The sequence below is a fragment of the Harmonia axyridis genome, chromosome 6, assembly GCF_914767665.1.
Source record: "Harmonia axyridis chromosome 6, icHarAxyr1.1, whole genome shotgun sequence".
NCBI lineage: Eukaryota > Metazoa > Arthropoda > Insecta > Coleoptera > Coccinellidae > Harmonia > Harmonia axyridis.
Window position 1 is genome coordinate 31,033,396 of NC_059506.1, and position 22,790 is coordinate 31,056,185.

General features: G+C 32.9%; 5 protein-coding genes across 5 annotated transcripts; 2 read left to right on the forward strand and 3 right to left on the reverse strand.

Moving 5' to 3' along the window:
• Nucleotides 1-323: 323 nt before the first annotated feature.
• LOC123681747 (kinesin-like protein KIF11) lies at nucleotides 324-5,883 on the reverse strand. Its single transcript, XM_045620021.1, has 10 exons — nucleotides 5,690-5,883; nucleotides 5,073-5,355; nucleotides 4,853-5,013; nucleotides 4,397-4,783; nucleotides 4,095-4,342; nucleotides 3,282-4,018; nucleotides 2,157-2,438; nucleotides 1,988-2,104; nucleotides 752-1,048; nucleotides 324-695 (listed from the first exon to the last, which is right to left on the reverse strand). The coding sequence occupies exons 1-10, from the start codon at nucleotides 5,761-5,763 to the stop codon at nucleotides 675-677; spliced, it is 2,607 nt and encodes an 868-aa protein (XP_045475977.1). The 5' UTR covers nucleotides 5,764-5,883; the 3' UTR covers nucleotides 324-674.
• Nucleotides 5,884-6,062: 179 nt separating this feature from the next.
• Nucleotides 6,063-9,640, forward strand: LOC123681752 (guanine nucleotide-binding protein G(o) subunit alpha-like). Its single transcript, XM_045620025.1, has 6 exons — nucleotides 6,063-6,641; nucleotides 6,720-6,904; nucleotides 6,972-7,132; nucleotides 7,281-7,524; nucleotides 7,586-7,760; nucleotides 7,823-9,640. The coding sequence occupies exons 1-6, from the start codon at nucleotides 6,518-6,520 to the stop codon at nucleotides 8,011-8,013; spliced, it is 1,080 nt and encodes a 359-aa protein (XP_045475981.1). The 5' UTR covers nucleotides 6,063-6,517; the 3' UTR covers nucleotides 8,014-9,640.
• Nucleotides 9,641-10,308: 668 nt separating this feature from the next.
• LOC123681753 (synaptogyrin) lies at nucleotides 10,309-15,499 on the reverse strand. Its single transcript, XM_045620026.1, has 5 exons — nucleotides 15,253-15,499; nucleotides 13,476-13,707; nucleotides 12,989-13,125; nucleotides 12,569-12,740; nucleotides 10,309-11,237 (listed from the first exon to the last, which is right to left on the reverse strand). Exons 1-5 carry the CDS (start codon nucleotides 15,352-15,354, stop codon nucleotides 11,206-11,208), a joined length of 675 nt encoding a protein of 224 aa, XP_045475982.1. The 5' UTR covers nucleotides 15,355-15,499; the 3' UTR covers nucleotides 10,309-11,205.
• A 1,172-nt stretch (nucleotides 15,500-16,671) lies between these two features.
• LOC123681751 (bone morphogenetic protein 10-like) lies at nucleotides 16,672-20,121 on the forward strand. The gene is made up of 4 exons (XM_045620024.1): nucleotides 16,672-17,654; nucleotides 18,194-18,343; nucleotides 18,970-19,514; nucleotides 19,831-20,121. Exons 1-4 carry the CDS (start codon nucleotides 17,351-17,353, stop codon nucleotides 20,062-20,064), a joined length of 1,233 nt encoding a protein of 410 aa, XP_045475980.1. The 5' UTR covers nucleotides 16,672-17,350; the 3' UTR covers nucleotides 20,065-20,121.
• LOC123681748 (CDK5RAP1-like protein) lies at nucleotides 20,112-22,767 on the reverse strand. The gene is made up of 6 exons (XM_045620022.1): nucleotides 22,355-22,767; nucleotides 21,800-22,302; nucleotides 21,576-21,721; nucleotides 21,293-21,516; nucleotides 20,887-21,182; nucleotides 20,112-20,531 (listed from the first exon to the last, which is right to left on the reverse strand). The coding sequence occupies exons 1-6, from the start codon at nucleotides 22,580-22,582 to the stop codon at nucleotides 20,132-20,134; spliced, it is 1,797 nt and encodes a 598-aa protein (XP_045475978.1). The 5' UTR covers nucleotides 22,583-22,767; the 3' UTR covers nucleotides 20,112-20,131.
• Nucleotides 22,768-22,790: the final 23 nt, after the last annotated feature.

Genomic DNA, 22,790 nt, shown 5'->3' on the forward strand with positions numbered 1-22,790 from the left:
TGTCTTTTCAAACCTTAGTTCATTTGGTTCAAACCATATCGCAACAAGATTCTTAGAATAATTAATTTTTTAAACTCAATCAATATTCCAATGCACTTCAAACTAACTATTTGATATAAGAACAATTCTCATTATTTCAACAACACAAAAAATACTTTAAATGATTCTCTCCAGAGCTATTCCATATATTTTCAAATATCATGAAAGAATATAAAGAATTTAAAATATAGATATTAAAAGTTTTTAATTCCTGTAAAAAATGTGTGTAACATTTATTCACCAATATTTTCATGTTTATGCAAGAAGGGGAGGTTAAAAATGAGTTAAATTAATTTCGTCTTTATTAATACCCATAAAAATACCAGTAATAAACTCTCATAAGAGAAGTATAATTATGTCATAAGTGCCAATAAAAATTTAGGACGTAAAAATACTTTTAAATTGCAAGAATCAAAAATAAATATGTAATACAATGTTAAATCAATTATAACTCTAAGACAGTATACAAGATCAATTCTTAATTGTTGGTCCCAAACAAATACAATTTTTCCTTAATACTTGTAAAAAAGTAAAAATTCCTATATCTAAGAAAATCGTGTAGTCATTTTTTCATGATTACAAAAATTGCACAGCCATTTTCAGAGAAGCTTCTTCCTAATTACTATTTGATTAGATTATTGCGACCCAGAATAGTCCTAAAAAAAAATTACATTCAAGATCGAAACTAATTATAGCATCTAGAGAAACTCACCTCCGAAATCTTATCAGCAAAAAGATTCTTGACCATCGAATTTCTACCAGTACGAGGTACATTTTGTATCCCTTCCATTGGCTTTGGGGTGTCACCAGTCTGAGCAATAGGAACAACGGATGTTGCATAGACCATTTTCACATTTTCTTTCAATTCCTTTCCCGCACTACACAGAGATTCATTTACCATTTCGATGTGTGTGTTACCTTCAATATTGAGGATATGAGAAATTTGTTTCAGGACACTTGCCATCTCTGAATTTTGATGTCGATAATCGGTCAGGATATGATCTAAAACCTGTGAACATAGTCGATAGAGCGAACTGTGAATTTCACAAAAAAGTTTATTGTTTTCACATCACTTCCCTTCAGGGGTTAATTTTGAAATAATAAGGCCCAGTTTCACCAAACAGCACTTGATCCCAGATTGATTAAACTCCGCTTGTTACTAAAGCAGGCTTAACAGTGTTTTCTGTTTCACCATGCATCAACCCGTCCGAAGATGATCGCGATTAAATAGTCAAACCATTTGGCAACGTTGCGAACAAAAAGTTATACAGTGTTCTGTATCGTATAAGCAGTGATGACCACCATTGGCGCTAGGTGTCAGGTGTCATTCATTCATAACTCATAACATTTCAAATCATTTGTCATCTTGTAAACAAAAAACAAAGTTAATTTTTGCCGAAAATGTCGAGTGATCTGCTTCGAAATGTCGAAAACTTGCAGAAGTTAAAAAGAAATTATCCCATTTCACAAAACCACACAGTCTGGAAAAAAAACTATATAAGTAATTTTATTAACTTATTTATTTTAATTAACAAGTTTAACTGCTTCTTGAATAATATTTCAATCAAACATATCAATAAATTATTCTTTGCAATAAATTTCATAAAACACAAAAACAAAGTTTACCTACGTGTATTTTGAATGGGAAATATTGAGCCTATACATATAGTCATATTTCGATAAAATTGACCCAAAAATTAGAAATTTCCAGAAAAATCATTACATAGACAAGAGTTCCATACTGATAAATAATTATTAATCTCAACTTGAAAGGTTATAATCCTCCAAAAATGGCCGATTAGTGCTAAATCGCGATTGGTCGATTAAATGGCGCTTTGGAGTGTGGTGAAACGCTACATTACATTAATCTTGATCTAAGGCCTCACTTAAGAGCTAAGTCAAGATTAAAGCATTTGGTGAAACTGGGCCTAAATGGATAAAGAGTTACCTTTGACACTTCGCTGCGAATATATAGAAGAGAATTTTTCATGTCGTCCACATTTGAATAGTTATTTTCTATTCTTTGAAGGGCATGTTTAGTGATGTCATCAACTCTCTTATAAGCCTGAAAATCCACATTTTCATCAAAAATATCATAGACACACAATTCAACTCACATCTTCTTCCAAGTGGTGTAAATTCGAGATTTTATCGAAAATAATTTTTCGTTTTTTTCCATATTCTGCTATCGCATTCTGTAACTCGTTGTTTCTGACCATTTCTTTAATTTCCTTGATTCTCACTAGTTCCTTCTCGATTGATTTCTGTCTTTCGTCGAAATAATCTAACATAGTGGTCTGTTGTTTTGATACCATATCATTTAAATTTCCCGCAAGTACCTCATAGTTTTTGTTATCGTTATTCAACAACGTCTTGATTTGAGACTTTCTCTCTTGTTGCTAAAATTAAAATTAATTTGGTTTTTGCAGGTGCGATTAGAAAAACTGGTTAATATTTCCTATCTTCAAGAATATCCAAATTAAAATATTAATTTATTTAGAGAAATATTTAAAAAATCACAACTCCTGATACTATTGGATAGATAGATGTTTAAGGTTTCAAATCGATTGTGGAATATTGGCATAGACTTTATCTTTCACCTGGCTCAAAAAAAAAAGTCTGGAGGTGTCAAATCACAAGATCTCGGTGGCCAATTGTGACCTCTTCAAGAAATAACAATGCCAAGAAACTTTTTTAGCAAAATTGCGATTTTTTTGTTGCTTGTGTGGCACGTAGCACCGTCTTGTTGAAAATAAATTTTTGTGTAGTGAATTTTGACAATTTCAATGCGTTGTTGAAGCAAGAATCGTTCCCTTATTAGTAATGGCGTAGTTTTTCATTCATTCATTCCTCTCTTTAATGTGCTCACCATTTTTCGGTATGTACACAGATCAAGTCTCGACACGTTTTTATTGCATACTACTCAGTAATACTACATTTAAATCTAGACAATTTTTGTTTTTGTGACAAACTAAGGACATACACAACCATCCATGCCCTTGCCGGGATTCGAACTTGGTACCTTAGCTTTGGCAGTCAGGAACCATCCTACTGCTGCCACCAAGGCAGGTTGGCGTAGTTTTTGCTTGTCAAACGTCAAAAGATGACAGTTCACAAGTGACAGCTCTTATCGAAAAACCACTTAAATGTCAAATGATCAGACATAGGTAGAACGGAAATTTTCAGAATTCAGAATTTTTCATCATTGAATATAATAAACCAAAAACTTTGAAACCACCTACCTCTTGGCGGGTTTGCTCGAGCTGCGAAATAAATTTATTGTTCGACTCAATCCAATCCTGAAGTTCCAAGATTTTGGTGCTACACGTTTCTGTAAATGTCTGGAATTTAGTTCCCAAATATTCAGTAGATTCGTAAACGTCCCCCAATATGGTCCTATTATAATCATTGTTCACGTCTTCATTGTCTCCAGCGCTACTCTTGATGTTACGAGACTTTTCCTCCAATTGATTCGTTACGTTATTCAGCATATGGCACACCTTTTCGTTGAATGTCACAAGGGCAGAAATATTCTTGGAGAAACTGTGAGAATTTTCAGGAAGAAAGAGATCATCTATAGTTTTTTCTACCATTTCAATTATATTTTCTATTACGTTTTGGTTTTGGCTCGAAGATGCATAAACGTGGTCGAGCCTTTTATGGAGGTGGTTCTCCCTAGTCAACATCAAATCTGCGAATTCTTGAAGTTTCGTCGACTCCGTTTTATAATACTCCAGCAATTTACTGTCTCTCAACATTTCCTCTTCTTTTTTCTGTATTTCCGATTTCATCAAATGATAGGCTTGACTGGTTTTTTTGAAAGACTCTTTCAAACCTTCCCATTCGAGTCTTTGAGCCTCCAAATCTTCCACTTGCTCTGTTAATATCCTGATGTTTTCGTGCTTGAGAGCTATTTCCTTTTTGAACTGCGTCAAACTTTGAGTCATTTCATCGTAATTCTCCTTGTCCATGTAAACTCCTGGAAATAAATACATTAATTTCGAAGGAAACCCCAGAAAAATCCCAATTTTTTATTTAAGTGAAGAAATTCCTACCTTGTTCGTTGGCTGTAGCAAACAAATCTCTTTTCAATCTTAGCAATTCTTCCTGCACAGCAGCTGCTGTAACAGATGTCCTTAAGTTGATTGTGGGACAGTTTGTAATATTTCTAGCGTTATGAGCATATTCTAGAGTATTCATTGTTTCATCTAAAGAAGCCATTCCAGGTGAAATTGTTGCAATTATAGAAGTCTTGGCTTTTCCGCCTAAACTGTCTTGTAGGATCCTAGTCAGTTTGGACTCTCTACAAATTTATAATTAACAATAATTTCGTTATGATGAATTGCCATTTACTCACCTATATGGAACATGAGATGAATTCTCAACTAATGCTTTTATAACACGCCCCAATGTAAGAAGTGACTGATTAATATTTGTAGCCTCTCTAGCTCTCTGCTCCTTCGAACCTGATTTTGCTATGTTTTCACTTCCAGCTAAATCGATTAAATTCAGTTTTCCACAAGTGATACTGGTTATATTTTCTGCAATCGAAACTGTTTGCATTGTACTAACGGATATTCTAAATACAGTGTGTGACCTAGAGCTGTGATTGTTCATTAGAGTTGATGCTACTTGTCTTCTTTCACATCCCCTCTTTAGAAGACTTATTATATCCCATGGATTCAAAACAGTCACTTCTTGCAAATTTTTGACGTGTACAGATTTCATCTTATCCTCATATATTCTAAGAAAAATAAAATACACTTATAACTTTGGGTAAATGAGAATACATTTAGTATAAATATGAGCTCACCTTAAAGGTACTAATTCTTTGTCGCAAAGTAAATCACGAATTTCTTCATTATAGATCTCCATAAATGAAACTGTCACTGTGCGTTGTATGCATGGATCCAATTTGTCCAACTCCTCATATAAGTGCATAGCTGCCCTCAAAATTATACCAGCATTTGATTCCTTGAAATTAAGGATACATTTGTGTGATAGTTCACAAAAAAAGCAATGGGGGGTTATACCTGTTGCCAATTAAAAGTCTCATCAACCTCTCTCACACAATCATCTCCAATTACTGTGTATGTTTTACCAGTTCCAGTTTGTCCATAAGCAAAAATAGTACAATTGTAGCCTTTACTAACATCTGATATCATCTTATCAACTACTGTTTTGTAAACCTTTAGCTGGGAAGTTTTCTCATCAAAAATCTGATCAAATGAGTAACCTTTTAGGTGTCCTTTCATATGAATTTCCTTAGGTGTACAACAGAAAATAGCGGGAGCACCATCTCCATTATGTTTTGGTCTAAAAATAATGTTTAGTTTTAAAATATTTCCTATTCCAACTCTCCACCAGGCCTCTATGGGACCTCTGAGAAGCTTAACGATTGTATGAATTAGGAGCGAATAAGAGGGAACACTATTTCCATAATACTGAGGATTTTCCAAGTTTGTTGTGTCTCGTAAGTCTTGTTGCATTAAGGACAAAAAAGAAAAATTGAACTTTATTAATAAAGTTCTATCGAAAATTTCCATAGAATGTTTCATTTGTCGAATGATGGAAGAGGAAACCTGTTAGATCCACCTTTTTTGGATTAATAAACAAACTGGAAGAATTGAAAAAAATAGTAGAACCTTACCGTACTCGTAGATATACTTGTACAGGGGCTAATTTCTGTTTTTTTGGAACAAGATTTCCTGAGAAACTGGACATTTTTTAATCCTTAGTATATGAAATACTAATAAGTAATAATATCTCTTAATTACAATCTGATCTGAATACAACTAAAATATTCTGTGACGATCCGTTACAAATTGAAATCAGTTTGAATTTCGACCATAGAACAACAAGAATACTGCCACAATGCTGAAAAAAGCAGTAGATCAAATGTTAAATGGAGTAGTTTCAATATTCAACCACAGATTTAGATAAAAAAAATTTCCTTGTTGAGCACAGATACTGAACGAAAATTATTAAAAAAAAAATGTTCCTGGATTTAATTTTTTATGAAATGAGTCGTAACTGAAAATTCAGAATTCTACAACCAAAAACTTTTTTTTTCTAACTGAGAAGTTCGAATGAGAATGAGCAACAAAGAAATATAACATCTAATGCAACTTTTGAACTAGCTTTTAAATATTTCTACTGACTTCGATCATTGTTCATTATTTATATCAAGATACATCTTTTTAAAAATTAAGTTCAATGAATTTTTGATAAATATTGAACCTAATTTCACTAACGAAAGAAATAATTTGAGATATTTATTGAAAGAACATTGACCAGAATTGACAGAAAGCTTTGTCTTTTTTAATTGACCTTGGGAGTTAAACAAAGTTTCTTAACCTATTGAAATGTGTACCCCTTTAAATTTGGTTGAACAATATTAATTTACTATTTAATTAGATGGTTAAGAAACTTTTTCTTAGTTCATTATTCCATTGGTCGTGATGTTGAAGTCTGAGACATGGGTGCATGTTTAACATTGGAAAGGGAGGAAGGAAAAGCTCGAAAAAGAAGTGAAGAAATTGACAAAGAATTGGTAGAAGCAGCTAAACAACAGAACAATGTTATCAAGATCTTATTACTTGGTGTGTATTTTGTCTAGTCTTAAGTTATATCATGAAGAATATGCAACAAGTAAAAACATTGCAATTATTTTATTCTAGGAGCTGGGGAGAGTGGGAAAAGTACCTTAGTTAAACAAATGAAGATTATTCATGCGGATGGCTTCACTCATGCAGAATTAAGTAGTTTCAGACCGACAGTTTTGGACAACCTTTTGGCATCTATGAAATATGTACTTGCTGGAATGGGCATTCTGCGAATTAATTTAGAACACTCTCGAAACAAAGTAGGAAATAAAGACAGACTTTGTGTTATATTATCAACCTATGATTAATTTTGTGTGCTTATTTCAGATGCACGCTCAAGTAGTTTTGATGAGTAGAAGCTGTTTTGATATGAGTTTTACAGTATTACCCAACGTATCAGCATCCCTCCAAGCTCTTTGGTCTGATAGAGGTGTTAGATTGGCAGTTGCAAGAGGCTATGAATATGAACTAAATGATTCAGCTCTATAGTATGTGAATGCTAGCTTTTAAAGTATCATTTAAGTTATATTTTCCTTCAGCTATTTATTTTTCCTTGGAATGTTGAATGTGCATGCAGAATTTTTTTCATATGCCTCCTAACTGAACTTATTTTATTGTTTATATTTGTTATTACAGTCTGTTCGAGAACATGGAAAGGTTATGTGATCCAAAATATGTGCCCACACCTACCGATGTTTTGAGAGCCAGAGTTAGGACACAAGGGATTATCGAAACAAGATTCTGTATAAACGATATAATAGTTAGCATGTATGATGTAGGTGGTCAGAGATCGCAAAGAAGAAAGTGGATATATTGTTTCGATGATGTTAAAGCTGTTCTTTTTGTTGTTTCCTTGAGCGGTTATGATATGACTTTACTAGTAAGTTTGATGTAATTTTTTTTACACTATATTGAATATTTAAATTATGATTTATTTGCAGGAAGATCCTACTGTGAATCGATTGGATGAAAGCCTGAACTTATTTGGTCAAATTGTAAACAACCCATATTTTAGGGAAGCGTCATTTGTCCTGTTTCTCAACAAGTTCGATTTATTTCGTGAAAAAATTTTATATTCACAACGTCACCTACGATTGTATTTTCCCGATTATAAAGGTAAATTTTTAAAGTTTGAATTATCGAATATGATTTTATATCTCTGTATTCATTTATTATAGGAGCAGATTGCGATGTTGATAGAGGAGCTCTTTTTATTCAACACAAATTTGTATTGAAAAATGGTGATTCCCGGAAAGTATTATATCCACACTTCACAACTGCCACCGACACTGCCAATGTTCAAGTGGTCTTCCAAGCGGTTATGGAAATGGTGATCTCATCAAATCTGGGTCAAGTTACTTTGCTGTGACATGGAAAAGTCTGCATATTGAAATGGCAAAAAAACTTCTTGAAAACGTAAGTTGAATAATAGAATCAAATTCAGGAACGTAAATTATTATTTTTATTGTATATTTTATGTTTTCAACTAAGTGAAATAAGTATGTTATTTCCCGATGCACTCATCTGAAATATTTATTATTCTAATTTTATTCGCTACAGAAAGTATGTTATCTTGGGTATGGTCCGTATATCACCTCGGTTACTATGGTTAGTAAGTTGGTGATCCGTATATGTCAAATTCCTCAAAAACCGATGACTATTTCTTCAAACTTCGGTGAGTTATCTGTCACCAGAGCAACCGTACTTTTATTCTGGTTAGGTTCGGTAACCACGCCCACTCCGATTGGCAGTTGTCATTTTAATTTTTAGATTATTGTTTATGAATATTCTCCATGATATCTAACATTCAAAAACTTTATAATTTTAATTATGAAGCAAATACCCTTCTGAGCCATTAATAACTAATAGTTATTTACAAATCAAAAAAGATCAATCATTTATAACCTCCAAAATTGTGTCAATGAAAGATTTAGTTGACCATTGATAGCGATATACGGACCATCATACCCCTTATGATAGAGTTCATGTTTTATAAGTTCCTTTGCATAAGGTCTTGCCATTAATTTAATTTTAAAGTTGACTGTGGATTCAATAGCAATTAAATTCAGGTGATTTAGTTGCCACCATCTGTTGAAAGCTTATACATTTTTGGAATGTTTGAGTGCAATAATCAGATTATGATCAAAAGTGTACATATCTGGCCCTAATGTTTTTTGCCATGTTCCTAGTTCTAAGTTTATTTTTGTTGGTCTCATTTTTTTTTTTTTTGCATAGTCTGTAGTTGTGTAGCTTGAAAGCAGCTTTGCGTTTTATTTTTTACACTGAAGCTATTTTTGAAAAAAAAAATGTTATTTGTTACTGAAACGGAGGAATATCAATACCTATCCAGTCTTTGAAATGTATAAAGAAATATATGTTCTTTTCCATCAGTTGAACGTTTCCGAAGGGAAGAGCTCAAAACAAATTATTCAGAACTATGTAAAATATTCATTCTTTACTCCGTTCATCTTCTTTTCTCGAAATCCCTCAAGGTCTCGATCTTTCCTAAGGTAAACTTCAGAGAAGCACTTAAAAATATAAATGTCTGTGATCAATTCATCGATATCCTAGTTTGGTAATTGATATGATACTCCCTGGGAAGACTGTCTTATATTGGAAAACGTGAATGAACAAATTACATCAGTGAGATGCATAATTTTGTAACTTGTATGTGGCATCAAAAAAAATTTATTCCGAAGGAACTCAAAGGTTTTTTGAAAACTGTAATGAATCGAACCTATTATCATGTTGTGAGAAACAAATTAGATTGGGCGAACTTACCATGATAACATGTGTGTCATCAGAATTTTTGTTTCTTCACTTTAAGTGTTGTGCTGCTATTTTCAAAGTTTTCTAGAAATTGTTCTAGTTATTTTGAGAATTTGAACAGATTCATTTTCTCTATAAAAAGGTCATTTGAAACAACATTGAATTCTAGCTCCAAGCAGATTGCTAGAATACAAATTTAATGAACCAAAATAAACTTTACGATGAAACAAAAACAAGTTTACACCCACATCAAAATGATTTTTACAACAAAAGAAAACAGTTGTATCAATAAAATAAAACTAAGTAATTTCCACAATAATTTATAATGAATTTCCATCAAGTAAGGACTAAATCCATTGAATAGTTGAATCAATAATAGAAGTCCAAAATTGAAACTGTGTTTGGTGAAATTCGATTTTTCGAGTATCTTTTTATTTTATTTTTGTTTATTATTTTCTTCATACGAAATTGAAAATATCCACCTATTTTTGTACTCAATAAAAATGACTGAATAATTCATGAGGATTTTAAACATTTGTTGAGTAGCCTATTAAATTGGCTTAAAATACTCATATAATTCTATGGGTTTTTGCTCTGAACAGAATCAATTTAAGATATTAATGAACATTGATTTTGTAGAGTGCCAGAATGAATTGACTTATTATTTAAATTATCTGAGCTATTCCTTCCATTTTAGAGCTGTTATTGTTGCTCCGTTTGTGTAACAAAAATACTTCTCTCCAATTGTTAAGTCTGTATTTCAAAAATTTAATTATTTAAGTCATGCCTGTGATATGAAAGTGGCCTCAAATCTCATTTTTTGTCATGAATGTCTTTTTATATTGATGTAAAATGCTTGTATTGAGATATATAGTTTTTTAAATAAAATTATGTCAAAGAATAAACATTTATTTAACTCATCAACACAAAACAATCATTTAAATACATTGAAACATCATATTTCTTTATAAAAATAACCCATATAAATATAAGATGTACACTATTTGAAAGTACAGTAAGATGACAATTTATTGCTATACTAGTAGTTATTATCGGCACACAAAGTATCTACAAATGTTCACCAGAATTGAAAGTTATGAGGTTTCAACCATCTTCACACAAAAATTCTTATCCCTATTACTATTACAGTCGATATAGCTCAGTGTTTTGGCAGAAAGTGGTAAAAATTAATAGAGCAAAATTTCACTATCTGCCTAAAATTGTAAAGGAAAAGATTACATAGAAAAAGTACGTTTTATTAAATTCAAGCCAAATTTGGTATTTTGGTTTTTACGGAGCTACTAGTTAAATATGAATATCCGTATATCAAAAAGATATATGTCATCTACCGTAATCATATCTGGATTTATTGACTGCATTCAGTTATTATAACATAAGGAACGTAGGTGGAACGACACAGCTATTCACACGAAATAGTCCTACCTCAAACCTATTTTATCATTTGAAATTTCTAGCAAGCAGATTATTGATACATTTGTACATCGAGATATCTATGTTACTTAACCTTATTACTGTAAATTTAATATCAATATTCTATAGTGTACCTAGATAATATATCATTGCAGCAGTAAATTCTCTCAAAAAAAATAATATTGATATGAGGTACTAAGTTCAAGAGAATCATATCTTGCCCTGTGGAGTTTTGCTAATATTACAGGTGAGAGAAAAATTGAAATTACTGCCACCTGTTCAATCCCTGCAGAACTAATGTCCAATTATCCTATTCCTTTCCATACTTCACCATTAGGATTTGAAAAAGTATTGATACCAATTAGTATGCTGGAGCTTGGAAATCTACAGGCCCTGAAAATGTTTGAATATACAGGGTCAGTCTCAAAGATGTACATTAAATTAAACAGTAGATTCCTTTCACCAAATCAAACACTGTTTTCGTTAATCATTTTTCTAGATTCAGCTCAGGTTAGAAGATACAAGCTGTTAAAGTACCAAAAAAATTATTTTTCCTTTGTAGTTTCAACACGATCATTCAGAATAAAATGAATGTTAGTTTTCTATAACTACTAGACGTATTCTTGAATGAATTATATTTCTTTCTACTTCTAATAATTAATATATTAACTGACAAAGAAACTGCAACACTCAGAACGAACTGTTTAAATTATAAAGATAAGGTCTTTTGGACTGCAGCATTATCGATCCCATCTTGTGTTACCCCTGACGGTTGAGCATCGCCGGCAACGATTACAGTAGTGCAGAGAACGTCAACATTGGAATGTGGAATGGCATCAGGTCGTCTTTTCTGATAAATCTAGATTCTCCTTGGGTGCACATGATGGCCGAATTAGGGTTAGACGACGTTGGGGAGAAAAACGTGAACCTTAGTTTTATGTTGAGCGTCATGTATACCGGACAGTAGGCGTTATGATATGGGGTGCTATCGCACATGCAAGTAGGTCACCTTTAATCTTTATTCAAGGTAACATGACAGCGCTGCTTTACCTTCAAGAAATAGTGCAGCCATATGTTCTCCCTTGCCTTAACCGGCTGTAGAATCTAATATTTCAGCAAGATAATGCCCGACCTCATGTTGTTGTTAGTTTAAACTTTTTCGAAGCGACCCATGTGAATCTATTACCATGGCCGCCCAGATCCCCCGATCTTTCACCCATAGAGCATGTTTGGGAAATCATGGGTAGAAGGCTTGGAAATTTACCCCAGCCCCCACAGACTTTGGTGGCTCTGAGACATGAAGTAAATATAGCTTGGGATAGTATCCTTCAAGAAGAAATAGACCATCTTATTGCATCAATGCCGAGAAGTGTTGGGGAGTGTATAGATAATCGCGGTGGACAAATACATTATTAACAAATTCATAAAAAAAAATTGTGAATCCTTCGTTTTTTTCTCCAAATTTCAATCATTTACTCCTTGCTATACTATCTATGTCTTACCAAAGAAAAAATTAAAATTTAAACAGCTCCTTCTGGGTGTTGCAGTTTCTTTGTCAGTTAGTATGTAAATAACAATATCTCTAGGAACCAAAATGTTCGAAATGATCATCAATATCGGACAAGGAAAAAATCTGATATATTCACAATTGAATATAGGGTATCGCAGAATGTTATATCAGATCGGAGCTTATTCTCAACCATATTGACTCCTGCTTTACTCACCTCTCTGGTTCATTCCGGAAAATGGTGGTTCCTGGTAATTCTGGTCTGAGTCAGGACCTCCAGGATAAGATGTATATGTTGAAGGCATGGTGACATCTGCTTCATAATTCGTGGCGAATGCTGCTCCAGCTCCTTGACGGAAACGTTGAAATGCAAAGAAGGCACAGCCGGCCTGCAGAATGGTAAAATTTTCGATAATTTTTTTTTAAGTTTCACATTTTACCTACATTTCAAATGCCACTGAAAAACCTCACAAGTGTTATCAGTATCAACATAGATTAGAAAAATAATTGGACCAAATACGTTGCCCTGCAGAACACCCTATTTGGTGTTTTCCTCACAATATGTTCTTAAAAATTTTCAGTGTTAATCTGTTAGCTTTCAAATTTGGTTTTACCTGTTTTTAGATTTAAAACTTACCCACGTGAAAATGGAAAAAAAGGAGAAAGCAATGGCAGCTTTGACATTACTTGCACCAGTAGGGTAGTCGATGTCCGTCTTTCCCCATTGGCTTGCTAGGTACCAAAATCCGACGAAGTATAAAAATGCCCAAAATCCTGGAAAAAAAATTAAATTATAAATTTAAACAATATCGCCAAAATCATTATAGGGGATAATGACATTTACCTATGTAGAGCAAAAATAGATCTTCAAATTTCGCGTTCTACGTACTTCTATTGGTCCTATTTTGTTCCAAAATAAACTCAGTTCAAAACGGAATTAGAGTTATTAATTCTTACGAATTATCGATTTTTATTTTTTTTTTCAAACTTTAATCTACATTGAAGTATTTCAATATTTTTAATTTGCGAAAAATAAATCATGAGAGTATACAGAGTGAGCGCTGCGTAGGCATAAATTACTATTCGATAGATAATGGTGTTGAAATTTTGTATTTGTACATTACCTGAAAATCCTAAATCTGCAAGAACGTAGTGCTTTCTCGTTTTCACAGATGACATCTGCTCAAAGAAGTACTCTCCTGCTAAAAATCCCATACTGGCTAAGAAAGCGATCACGCTTATTCCAACACCGTAGTTGCATGCACTGGCATCTTTGTTGAAGAGACATTCTTCTTGATTGCCCCTGGTGTACCAACCTTTAGAAGATATACAACCGAATACTATGATGGCGAATAACTGGAATTATAAAGGAAAATATTAAACTGATGTCTTTATAAGAGCCATCAAACAGGCATTATCAATCTTATTCATAAATTTTAATCTTCAGCTAGGGAAATCTATATAAAATTTAGAATCTACTTGTATTCATATGCTCTGATAGTTTTGAGGCAAAGCTCGGAGCTGAAGTATATTTTTTCTTCGTTAATTCTTTTTAATGCAGATGAGATGATTATTTAAAATGAAATTTCCAAGTTTTTAGCAGAAAAGGTATTTCTGATTCATTTGGAAATTATCAGCATGAATGTAGATGACGGCTTTTATGTAACTCCGTTCAACTCAAACCAACCAATCTGAAAGAGATACTCTAAGAGATATCTAAAGCTCTGATAGTTTTGAGGCAAAGCTCGGAGCTGAAGTGTTTTTTTCTAGAGAATTCTTTTTAATGCAGATAAGATGATTATTAAAAATGAAATTTCCATTTTTTTTTAGCAAAAAAGGTGTTTCTGATTCATTTTGGAAATTATTAGCATGAACGTAGATGACTATTTTTATGTAACTGGTTCATATTGAAACTCAAACCAACCAAGCTGAAAGAGATACTCTAAATACTGCTTGGAATATTATCTTCAAGTCTTGCATTCGATAATGCAATTTTGTTGAGTCCCCTCCGAATATAAAACTTCAATATTCCTTGGGTAACGAAAAGAATCAGCAATAATGACAATCGTAAAGGATTTTCTAAGAGGGTGATATAAACTAGAGCAGAATTGAAGATGCATCGATCGATAACTGAAGGAAATTGAGAGGTGGCATTCACTCTTAATCTGGCGATCTGAAAAAAATGCAATACTATACAGGTAGTATTGAAACAAAGAAACGAAAAAAAAAACGAAAAATTCAGTATAAACGATTTATGTTAGAAATTTGAAGGAAGACACAAGCTAAAATATGAAACGAGTGACAAAGAAATGACTATATGGCAGTGAGAAATTCGAAATATAAAAATAAAATAAATTTGTCAAGAAGAACAAAATAAAGTTATTTGAATGTAAAACTTTCGTTACAAATATATTAATATGATCATCTGAACAGTTGAAAATGTTTGAATAGATAAAAAATCAATCTGTTGATAGTGAGTTAATTGAAGTAAAACTAGATTTAGATTTTATATAACGGACATATGTATCAATGAATCTATTATTCTCATCAGTTGATACGTACTATATTATGATGAAAAGTAATTTGACAGGTTTCTTATATAACAGTATGAAGAAGAAAACGACAGTAAGGGTAAATAAAGAAAAAGTAGCTACAACAAAAAAAAAACGAAAACAACGATCGATCCCACTGAAAACAACTAATCAAAGACAACAAAACAAATAAAACAACATCCCCCCATAACAAAGCAACATCTCAAAGACCAATTACGACATTCACATGCTTTCAAAGTGACCCATTTCGAATAATCAATAAAGTCATATGTCTCGCTCGCTGGAAGCAGAGCAAAACAACCCCAAAACATCTCGAAAAAAGCGCGATAGAGGTATCTGATACACTCACCCAGCAAACTGCCCTCAAGATGACCTGGGGCCTCTGCACGAAGACCACCGGATCGAAGGCCCCCCCAGCTTTGCCACCACCGTACGCACCACCAGATTCCATTTTCGTATATTCTGCCGAGATCGGATTTCCAACCCCCTTGTTCAACCACCGCTAGAGCGCAATGGTCGGACTGTTTACGGTTTCAGGGGGTGTGCTGGGGTGCAGCAACCGCTGATCCGGTCAGCGTTGAGGTCTTCCTTACAGTTTCCCGAGTATGCGGTGGAGGAGGGTTTGACCCGTTTCAAGAGCTACGGGGGTGGTTTTGTTTTATGTTGTACGGGGGCGTTGGTTTGGTGTTTGTGCTGTTATGATGCAGATTCGTTTGCACGCAGTTCAAAATATCGCGTAGATTCTTGAAATTCTTACGCTGTTTAATGTTGTCAATGGGCCCATAACCTGTTGTTCCATTAGATTGAAAGTGTTTATTTTGATTTCTGAATGGATACTATTCACGAAGTATATTTCTTGGAACAGCATATGGACGACCAAAAGAGGCTGTCGCCGACGAAAATATCAAAAAAGTTCACAAAATAATTTTGAACTACCGTAAAGTGAAATTGATCCAGATAGCAGACATTGTGAAGATATCATCTGAACGTGTACATCATATCATTCACGAATATTTGTATATGAGAAAGCTGTGTGCAAAATGATTACCGCTTGAGTTCACAATCGATCAAAAGCAACACGTGTTAATGATTCTGAGCAGTGGTTGAAGCTGTTTAAGTGCAATAATCCTGAATTTTTGCGTCGATATGTGAGAATGGATGGAATATGGTTCCATCATTTCACTCCGGAGTCCAATCGACAGTCAACTGAGTGGACTGCACACGATGAACCGAATCCTAAGTGAGGAAAAACACAATAGTCAGCTGGCTAGATTATGGCATTAGTATTCTGGGATGCGCAAGGTATAATATTCATTGATTACCTCCAAAAGTGCCAGACCATCAACAATGATTATTATATAGCGTTATTGGATTGTTTAAAGGATGAAATTGTTAAAAAACGGCCCCATTTGAAGAAAAAAAGGTACTGTTTCATCAAGACAATGCGCCGTGTCACAAATCAATGAAAACAATGTCAAAATTGCATGAATTTGGCTTCGAATTGCTTCTGCATCCACCTTATTCGCCAGATCTGGCCTCAGCGACTTTTCCTGTTCTCAGACCTCAAAAGAATGCTCGCTGGAAAGAAATTTAGCGCCAATGAAGAGGTAGTCGCCGAAACTGAGGCCTATTTTGAAGCGAAAGACAAATCGTACTACAAAAATGGTTTCGAAAAGTTGGAAGATCGCTATAATCGCTGTATCGCCCTCGAAGGCAACTATGTTGAATAATAAAATCGAAATTGCCAAAAAAATGTGTTTTACTATGGTAGACTGGGCACTTTTCAATTGGCCTGTTATTTCTGTCTTGTAACTCGAAGCATTTTGGTACGATTGTTACTAAAGGAAATACGTACCATGCAAGCATCTAATTTTTTCTGTGAGAAAAAATCGAAAAAACACAGTGCAAATAAAAGTAATATTTTTTTGACGAAAAGCATTCGTGCAGCTGCAAAAATGCTGCCCTCAGCACTCATGCTTCTTTTTAAAATATTACTTATTAGCAACATGTTTTTTCGGAAAAATTAGATGGCCTTTTATGATATTAGGTAGGTACTTACGAGTATACACAATAAGTTTTGTAGCTGGCATATTCCATAAAATCTACCTACCCTTTTATTTCAATATTAATTATATTAATTTTTTTTCTAATTTATTCTTTAATTAGAAGTTACTTAAAATAATAACGATGTTGGGTATCGTAGAACGCAATTCCAAATTGTCGAATTTGTCCGAGAATAACCAAGCAAGAATAGAGTCGATCAAAGACCATCAATTGATATATTGTTTCACTCGAGTTATTTATACAAAACCAATAGATAAGGGATGGAAGCTACAGCAAATGGGTTTCAAGTGGTTGAAAACGGCGTTTATAGCATCCAATTCCCCCGCTGATCTGCAGTTTCAAAATAACTCCTGAACATCCTGCTGTTAAAAAATTAGATCGCAATGAAAATTGTTTACCTGACAATAATATTCGTACTCGTTATAGTCGTTATTTTGTTGTTGCTTTTTTCAAACGACTTTGTGATGGTGAAAAATTCGAATACTTCGGTTAGGGTGAATGTTATGCGCGCCATTTACATCGAAAACGGAAAATCAAATGATTCCGGTGGAGAACATGTGACTAAAACCAAGAAAAAAATCAGATGCCATATATCGAAATTTATGCTACAACTATACGAGAATAATAAAACTGGGTTAAATAATTCTATCGCCGATGTTGTTCGAAGTGTAGTGCCAAAACACGCTGGTATGTAAGGGAATCCAGTATTTTTAATTTTCTAAAATTTGTAACTCCTAAACTGTTAGTAGAATGATTTGCTCTAAAAATATTTCATTTACTATCATCACTATTTTAAACCTTAAAATTCTTAGGTTGAGTTACCTATCTGAGAGGATCAATAAATGCGGCATATAACAACTGATTTTTTGAGCGCTCGTTCCCAGAACGCAGCATTTATATCTCTTCATTCCATCGCAATACTTAATAATATTCGGAAATAATTTTCGAATAAATGAAATTTAGTTTGTTTGAGAAATGATCAAGCTGAATTTCAAGAGGATTCTATAATAGTACCTCTTATCTATTAAAACTAATGGACAACAATGAAACAAAATAAATCATATAAAATTCACACATTTTTGTAGTTTCCAATAGGCGCATTAGTCACAGAGCGCCTAAAAAGCTCATGATACATGTTTTAATATTAAGAATAAACCTCTGATTCCTATAACTTCCTGTTACTCATCTTTCTGTTCCAATTTGAAGATTGAATTTTGTTTTTGGAGACTCCTTTAATGACCATGCTATGTTGGAGGATTTAGCAGAAAGCCATTTATTGATATTTGACTTACCAGAAACCAATAAAGATGAAATTTTCACATATGCAGAATTGAAAATATTGACCTTAATTGATGGAAAGAAAGACTCAACCACAGGTGAGTGCGAAATTTTTATATTTCATTGAAATAGCGAAGGAAATCCGAAACTATGAATTTGAACGATTTATCAATAACACAGGCCATTTTTAAATCAACACAAATTACCCATTGATGTTCTTCGTATTTGATATTTTTCAAAACTTGGGACATAAACCCAACCGGCAAAGTCATCAGGCTCCATGCTGAAGATGGAGGGTGTATAGGCAGGAACCATTTAAGAACCATACCGTATAAGTTTGGTCAATTAGATACTAATTTGAGCAGGAAATTTATATTTTAGCCGTTAAAAATATTTTTATTACTTTAATTTTATCCTAACGAAAATCAATTAACCTGTATCTGATAGAAAAAATCTGGTGGCGCTTTTTAAATCAGTAGATAAATCAAAAACCAGAGAGGTTGTTGGATTTCAGGCACCAGTTATTTTTTTCATTGTGTTGATTTTTGTGTGAAATACTAAAATATTAGAGTGAGGTTAGTCTAGGTTAAGTTCAGTTGAATGAGGAGTAGTAGGTTGATTTGAGGAGTTGTAGTATAGGCAGGACAGCAAATTCTTTGAAATACTATTGATATGAAACTTCTGAAGGATCAAAACTTGAAAATTCATAATAATTTGTTTTTAGGAATCGAGAAAAAGATATCATTATTTGTCTACGATGAACTAAAACAGGAATTTATAAATGCACACGTATTACATGTGTACCATTCAAACGATACTTGGTTATCTTTCAATCTAACAGATCAAGTAGCAAACGTTTTGAATAGAACCAACACAAACCCCAAAAATTTAAAAGTAATCATCACATTAGCTCCAATTGTGTCTATATACATTGAAGAGGAGAATAAGTTAAAACTATCACTTCTTCCACGAGATAAAGATAATTTTGATCACGATTATCCTATATTGATTCTCTCTTACATTTCGAAAACAAATCAAAAAGATCAGAGAATGAAAATAGAAAAAACTAATGATGTGAAACGAAGAAAAAGATACATTGAAGAAGACGATGAGGAAGAAAGCAATAGTATTTGGGATGAATTGGTATCTAGGAAAACGTACGAAAAGAAATTGAAACGTTTGAGGAATTTGTGTAGAAGAAAACCTCTGTATGTTGATTTTGCAGAAATAAGATATGATGAGTGGATTGTCCAACCCAAAGGATATGAGGTGGGTAATATAGATATGTTATCAAATAAAAACTTCACATTAGGTAAATGTCAATATGTGATACATTTCTGGGTGTTTCTAAGCTATTTGTTGTGAAAATGGTGAAATTTAATTTTTTATTCGAAAATTAATTTTTTTAGGTTATGACAGGTTATGTCAAGCAAAGTTAGTAGAGTTAATTGAAATCAAAATTTGAAATACAAGAGAAAATGTTTATCATATTAGTTACTTCAACCCTAAACTCAAACAAATTTTTGTATTTGTGTATTTTTTCCTTTTTTTTACTTCACGATATTGAATTATTATAATTTTGTAGGCCTTCCAATGTCAGGGTAAATGTTTTTATCCCGTTGCAGAGCACCTAAGTCCCACAAAACATGCAATTGTTCAAGCCTTGCTTCACAGTGTATCACCATCAAGGACATCTAGATCGTGTTGTGTTCCTACAAGCCTTGATTCGATATCAATTTTGTATATAGATAACAAAGGAGTGTTAACCTATCGATATGCTTATAAGGATATGGTAGTTTTAGAATGTGGATGTAGATGAAAAATAGGAAAAGAAATTCAACAAAGAGAAATGTAATAAAAGATAAATAACAGATAACAATGAGGATTTATTTCTCTCTATGAACTCTCGTAAAATTTATTCTCTCTTCACCATTTTGAGAATACCAAAAGTCCATTAATGATGTTCTGTACAAAGGTATTCCTTTCAAAATTTGAGAATTTGCATCGTTAATATGCACAGCTACGTAATCCCCTGGTTTCAATAATCTACTATCTTCCGTTTCGCTTTTGGATGGAATAAGATCTAATCCAGGAATAATGACCTTGATATTTTGGTCATTCCGACCAACCAAATTAGCATCACTTCTCTTGCTGAAGCCTTCAATTAACACTAACTGTATTTGTCCAATTTGTGCATGATTTATTTTGTGTACATTATTTCTATAACTTTCTATCATTTCTGTTAACCGTCTGTGTTTCACATTGTTAGGGATATCGTCTTTATATCTAGAATAATGTTAAACAATTTCATTAAAAGTTATCTTGACATAAATTATTTTTAGATAGTTTCATCAGAAATATACTTTTTGTTGTGATGTTGATGATTTTTTAAATGTTATTTATATTTTTAAGATTACAATGATTAAGACTAGATCAAGAGTTAATATTAAAGTAAGAAATACTTTTACACAACTAACTCACTTCAAACTGCAATTCAATGATCAACTAAAAGTCAATGTGTTTATAAAAACTATATCACGAGCATTATGAACTATTTTTTATATAGATTAAAGATGCTTTAAGTTTCGTATTTTCAATAATAGCATATCCCTTGATGCTTCAAATGAAAATAACTGCTTACCTTCTATGAGCTGTAGTTTTCTCTCTCATGCTATACATAAAGAGAAAAGCAGAATTATATTGAACCGTTTCGATTAAAGACAATGTATCTTTAAATTCAGAATCTGTTTCTCCGCAAAAACCGCATATGAAATCTGAAGATATGGCTACATTTGGTAGAATATCTCTAACATTATCTATGAGGTCAAGGTAAGCTTCTCTGGTATAGCCTCTTCTCATTCTCTCAAGGACTTTAGAATTTCCAGATTGAGCAGGTAAATGAAGGTTTTTACAAATGTTCGGATTGTCTTTGATAACCTAAAATCGATTATGTCATATAAATTCGAATTAAAACCGAAAACTTTGATAAAACTATTCCAAGGCCACTTTGAGACCTCGCAGAAGTTCATGCAAGAAATTACACTTACATAAAGTAAATCATCCGGAAAATCTTTTGGATGAGGAGAGGTAAATCTTATTCTCACTTCTGGATCTATTTTGGCTACTTTTTCAATGAGATGGGAAAACCTTAGACCCCCAACTTTAGGTTTATAAACTGTTTTGAATCCTTTTGTTAGCTGTGTAGGTGCAGGAATAAGAGATACTGCTTTATCACTTTCACTTACGTCTCTATAGCTGTTCACATTTTGTCCTACAAATGTACTAGACTTGTATCACTACATTTTTGCTCATATAATTCAAAGGTATTACCTAAAAGTGTTATATCTTTTACACCCTGACTAATAAGATGCTCTACTTCTTTTAGAATTGAAGAGACAGGTCTAGATCTTTCCCTTCCTCTGGTCCATGGTACTATACAGTAAGTACACATATTGTCGCAACCCCTCATTATAGATCTACAAAATGTAAGCTTAAGATGGTATTTTAAGGTTTTAATTTTATAACCATGAGAAAAGCTACCCTTTCTTACTTACATATATGCTGAAATTGAATTTTCATTCAATCTAACTGGCATTATATCAGCATAAGTTTCATCCAAGGAAAGCAATACATTGATAGATCTCTGGCCACTATTAGTAAGAGCCAATAATTTAGGTATATCCCGATAAGCATCAGGCCCAACTACCAAATCTACCATTTGATCCTTTTCCAGAACTGTTTCTTTCAATCTTTCCGCCATACACCCTATAATACCAATTTTTAGAGGTGGTTGACTTTTCGATCTATTTCTTCTCAATCCTTTCAAGCTATTCAATTTATTCCATATTTTATCCTCTGCACTTTCCCTAATTGAGCAAGTTACTAAAAAAATTACATCAGCTTCATTAATGTCATTTGTTTTATTATAGCTGTAATCCTTCAAGATAGACCATATTACTTCAGTATCATTCACATTCATTTGGCATCCATATACCTCGAAGTAAACTTTCCGGCCTCTTCCATTGAGAATATTAGGATCCAAATAAGGTACAGAACTCTAAAATTACAAAATTGAGTAGTAAAAACACCTTAGTTCAATATAAAGTTACATTAGTATCAGATGTCCAATTTGGTCCCAACACTTCATTTTTGAAGAAAGATTTTAAATATGGTCCATTCAAAAGTTTCTTTTGAAATAGAAGTTGCCTGATAGTTTTATATTCTTTATAGTTAGAATCTTGACTGAAATAAAGGAACCTATCAAAAACTCCAACTGAAGCCTTCAAATACTTTCTGATATTGGAGTTTCCAAAACCTCTGTTGATGATATTAGCCATGATTTATCTTATACAAAAGTATATCTTAAGGTATTTTGATGATTAGATTTTGATTTTAGGTGACAATCAATATTCCATTGTATGTATAATTCATTGTATATTTATTATGAAGCCCCTTTATATTTTTATTGGAGAAACTCCCTGTAAAAAAGGCAAATAATATTTGTTATGTTTTTAGGCTATGTATTACGACCTTGAGGATTCATAG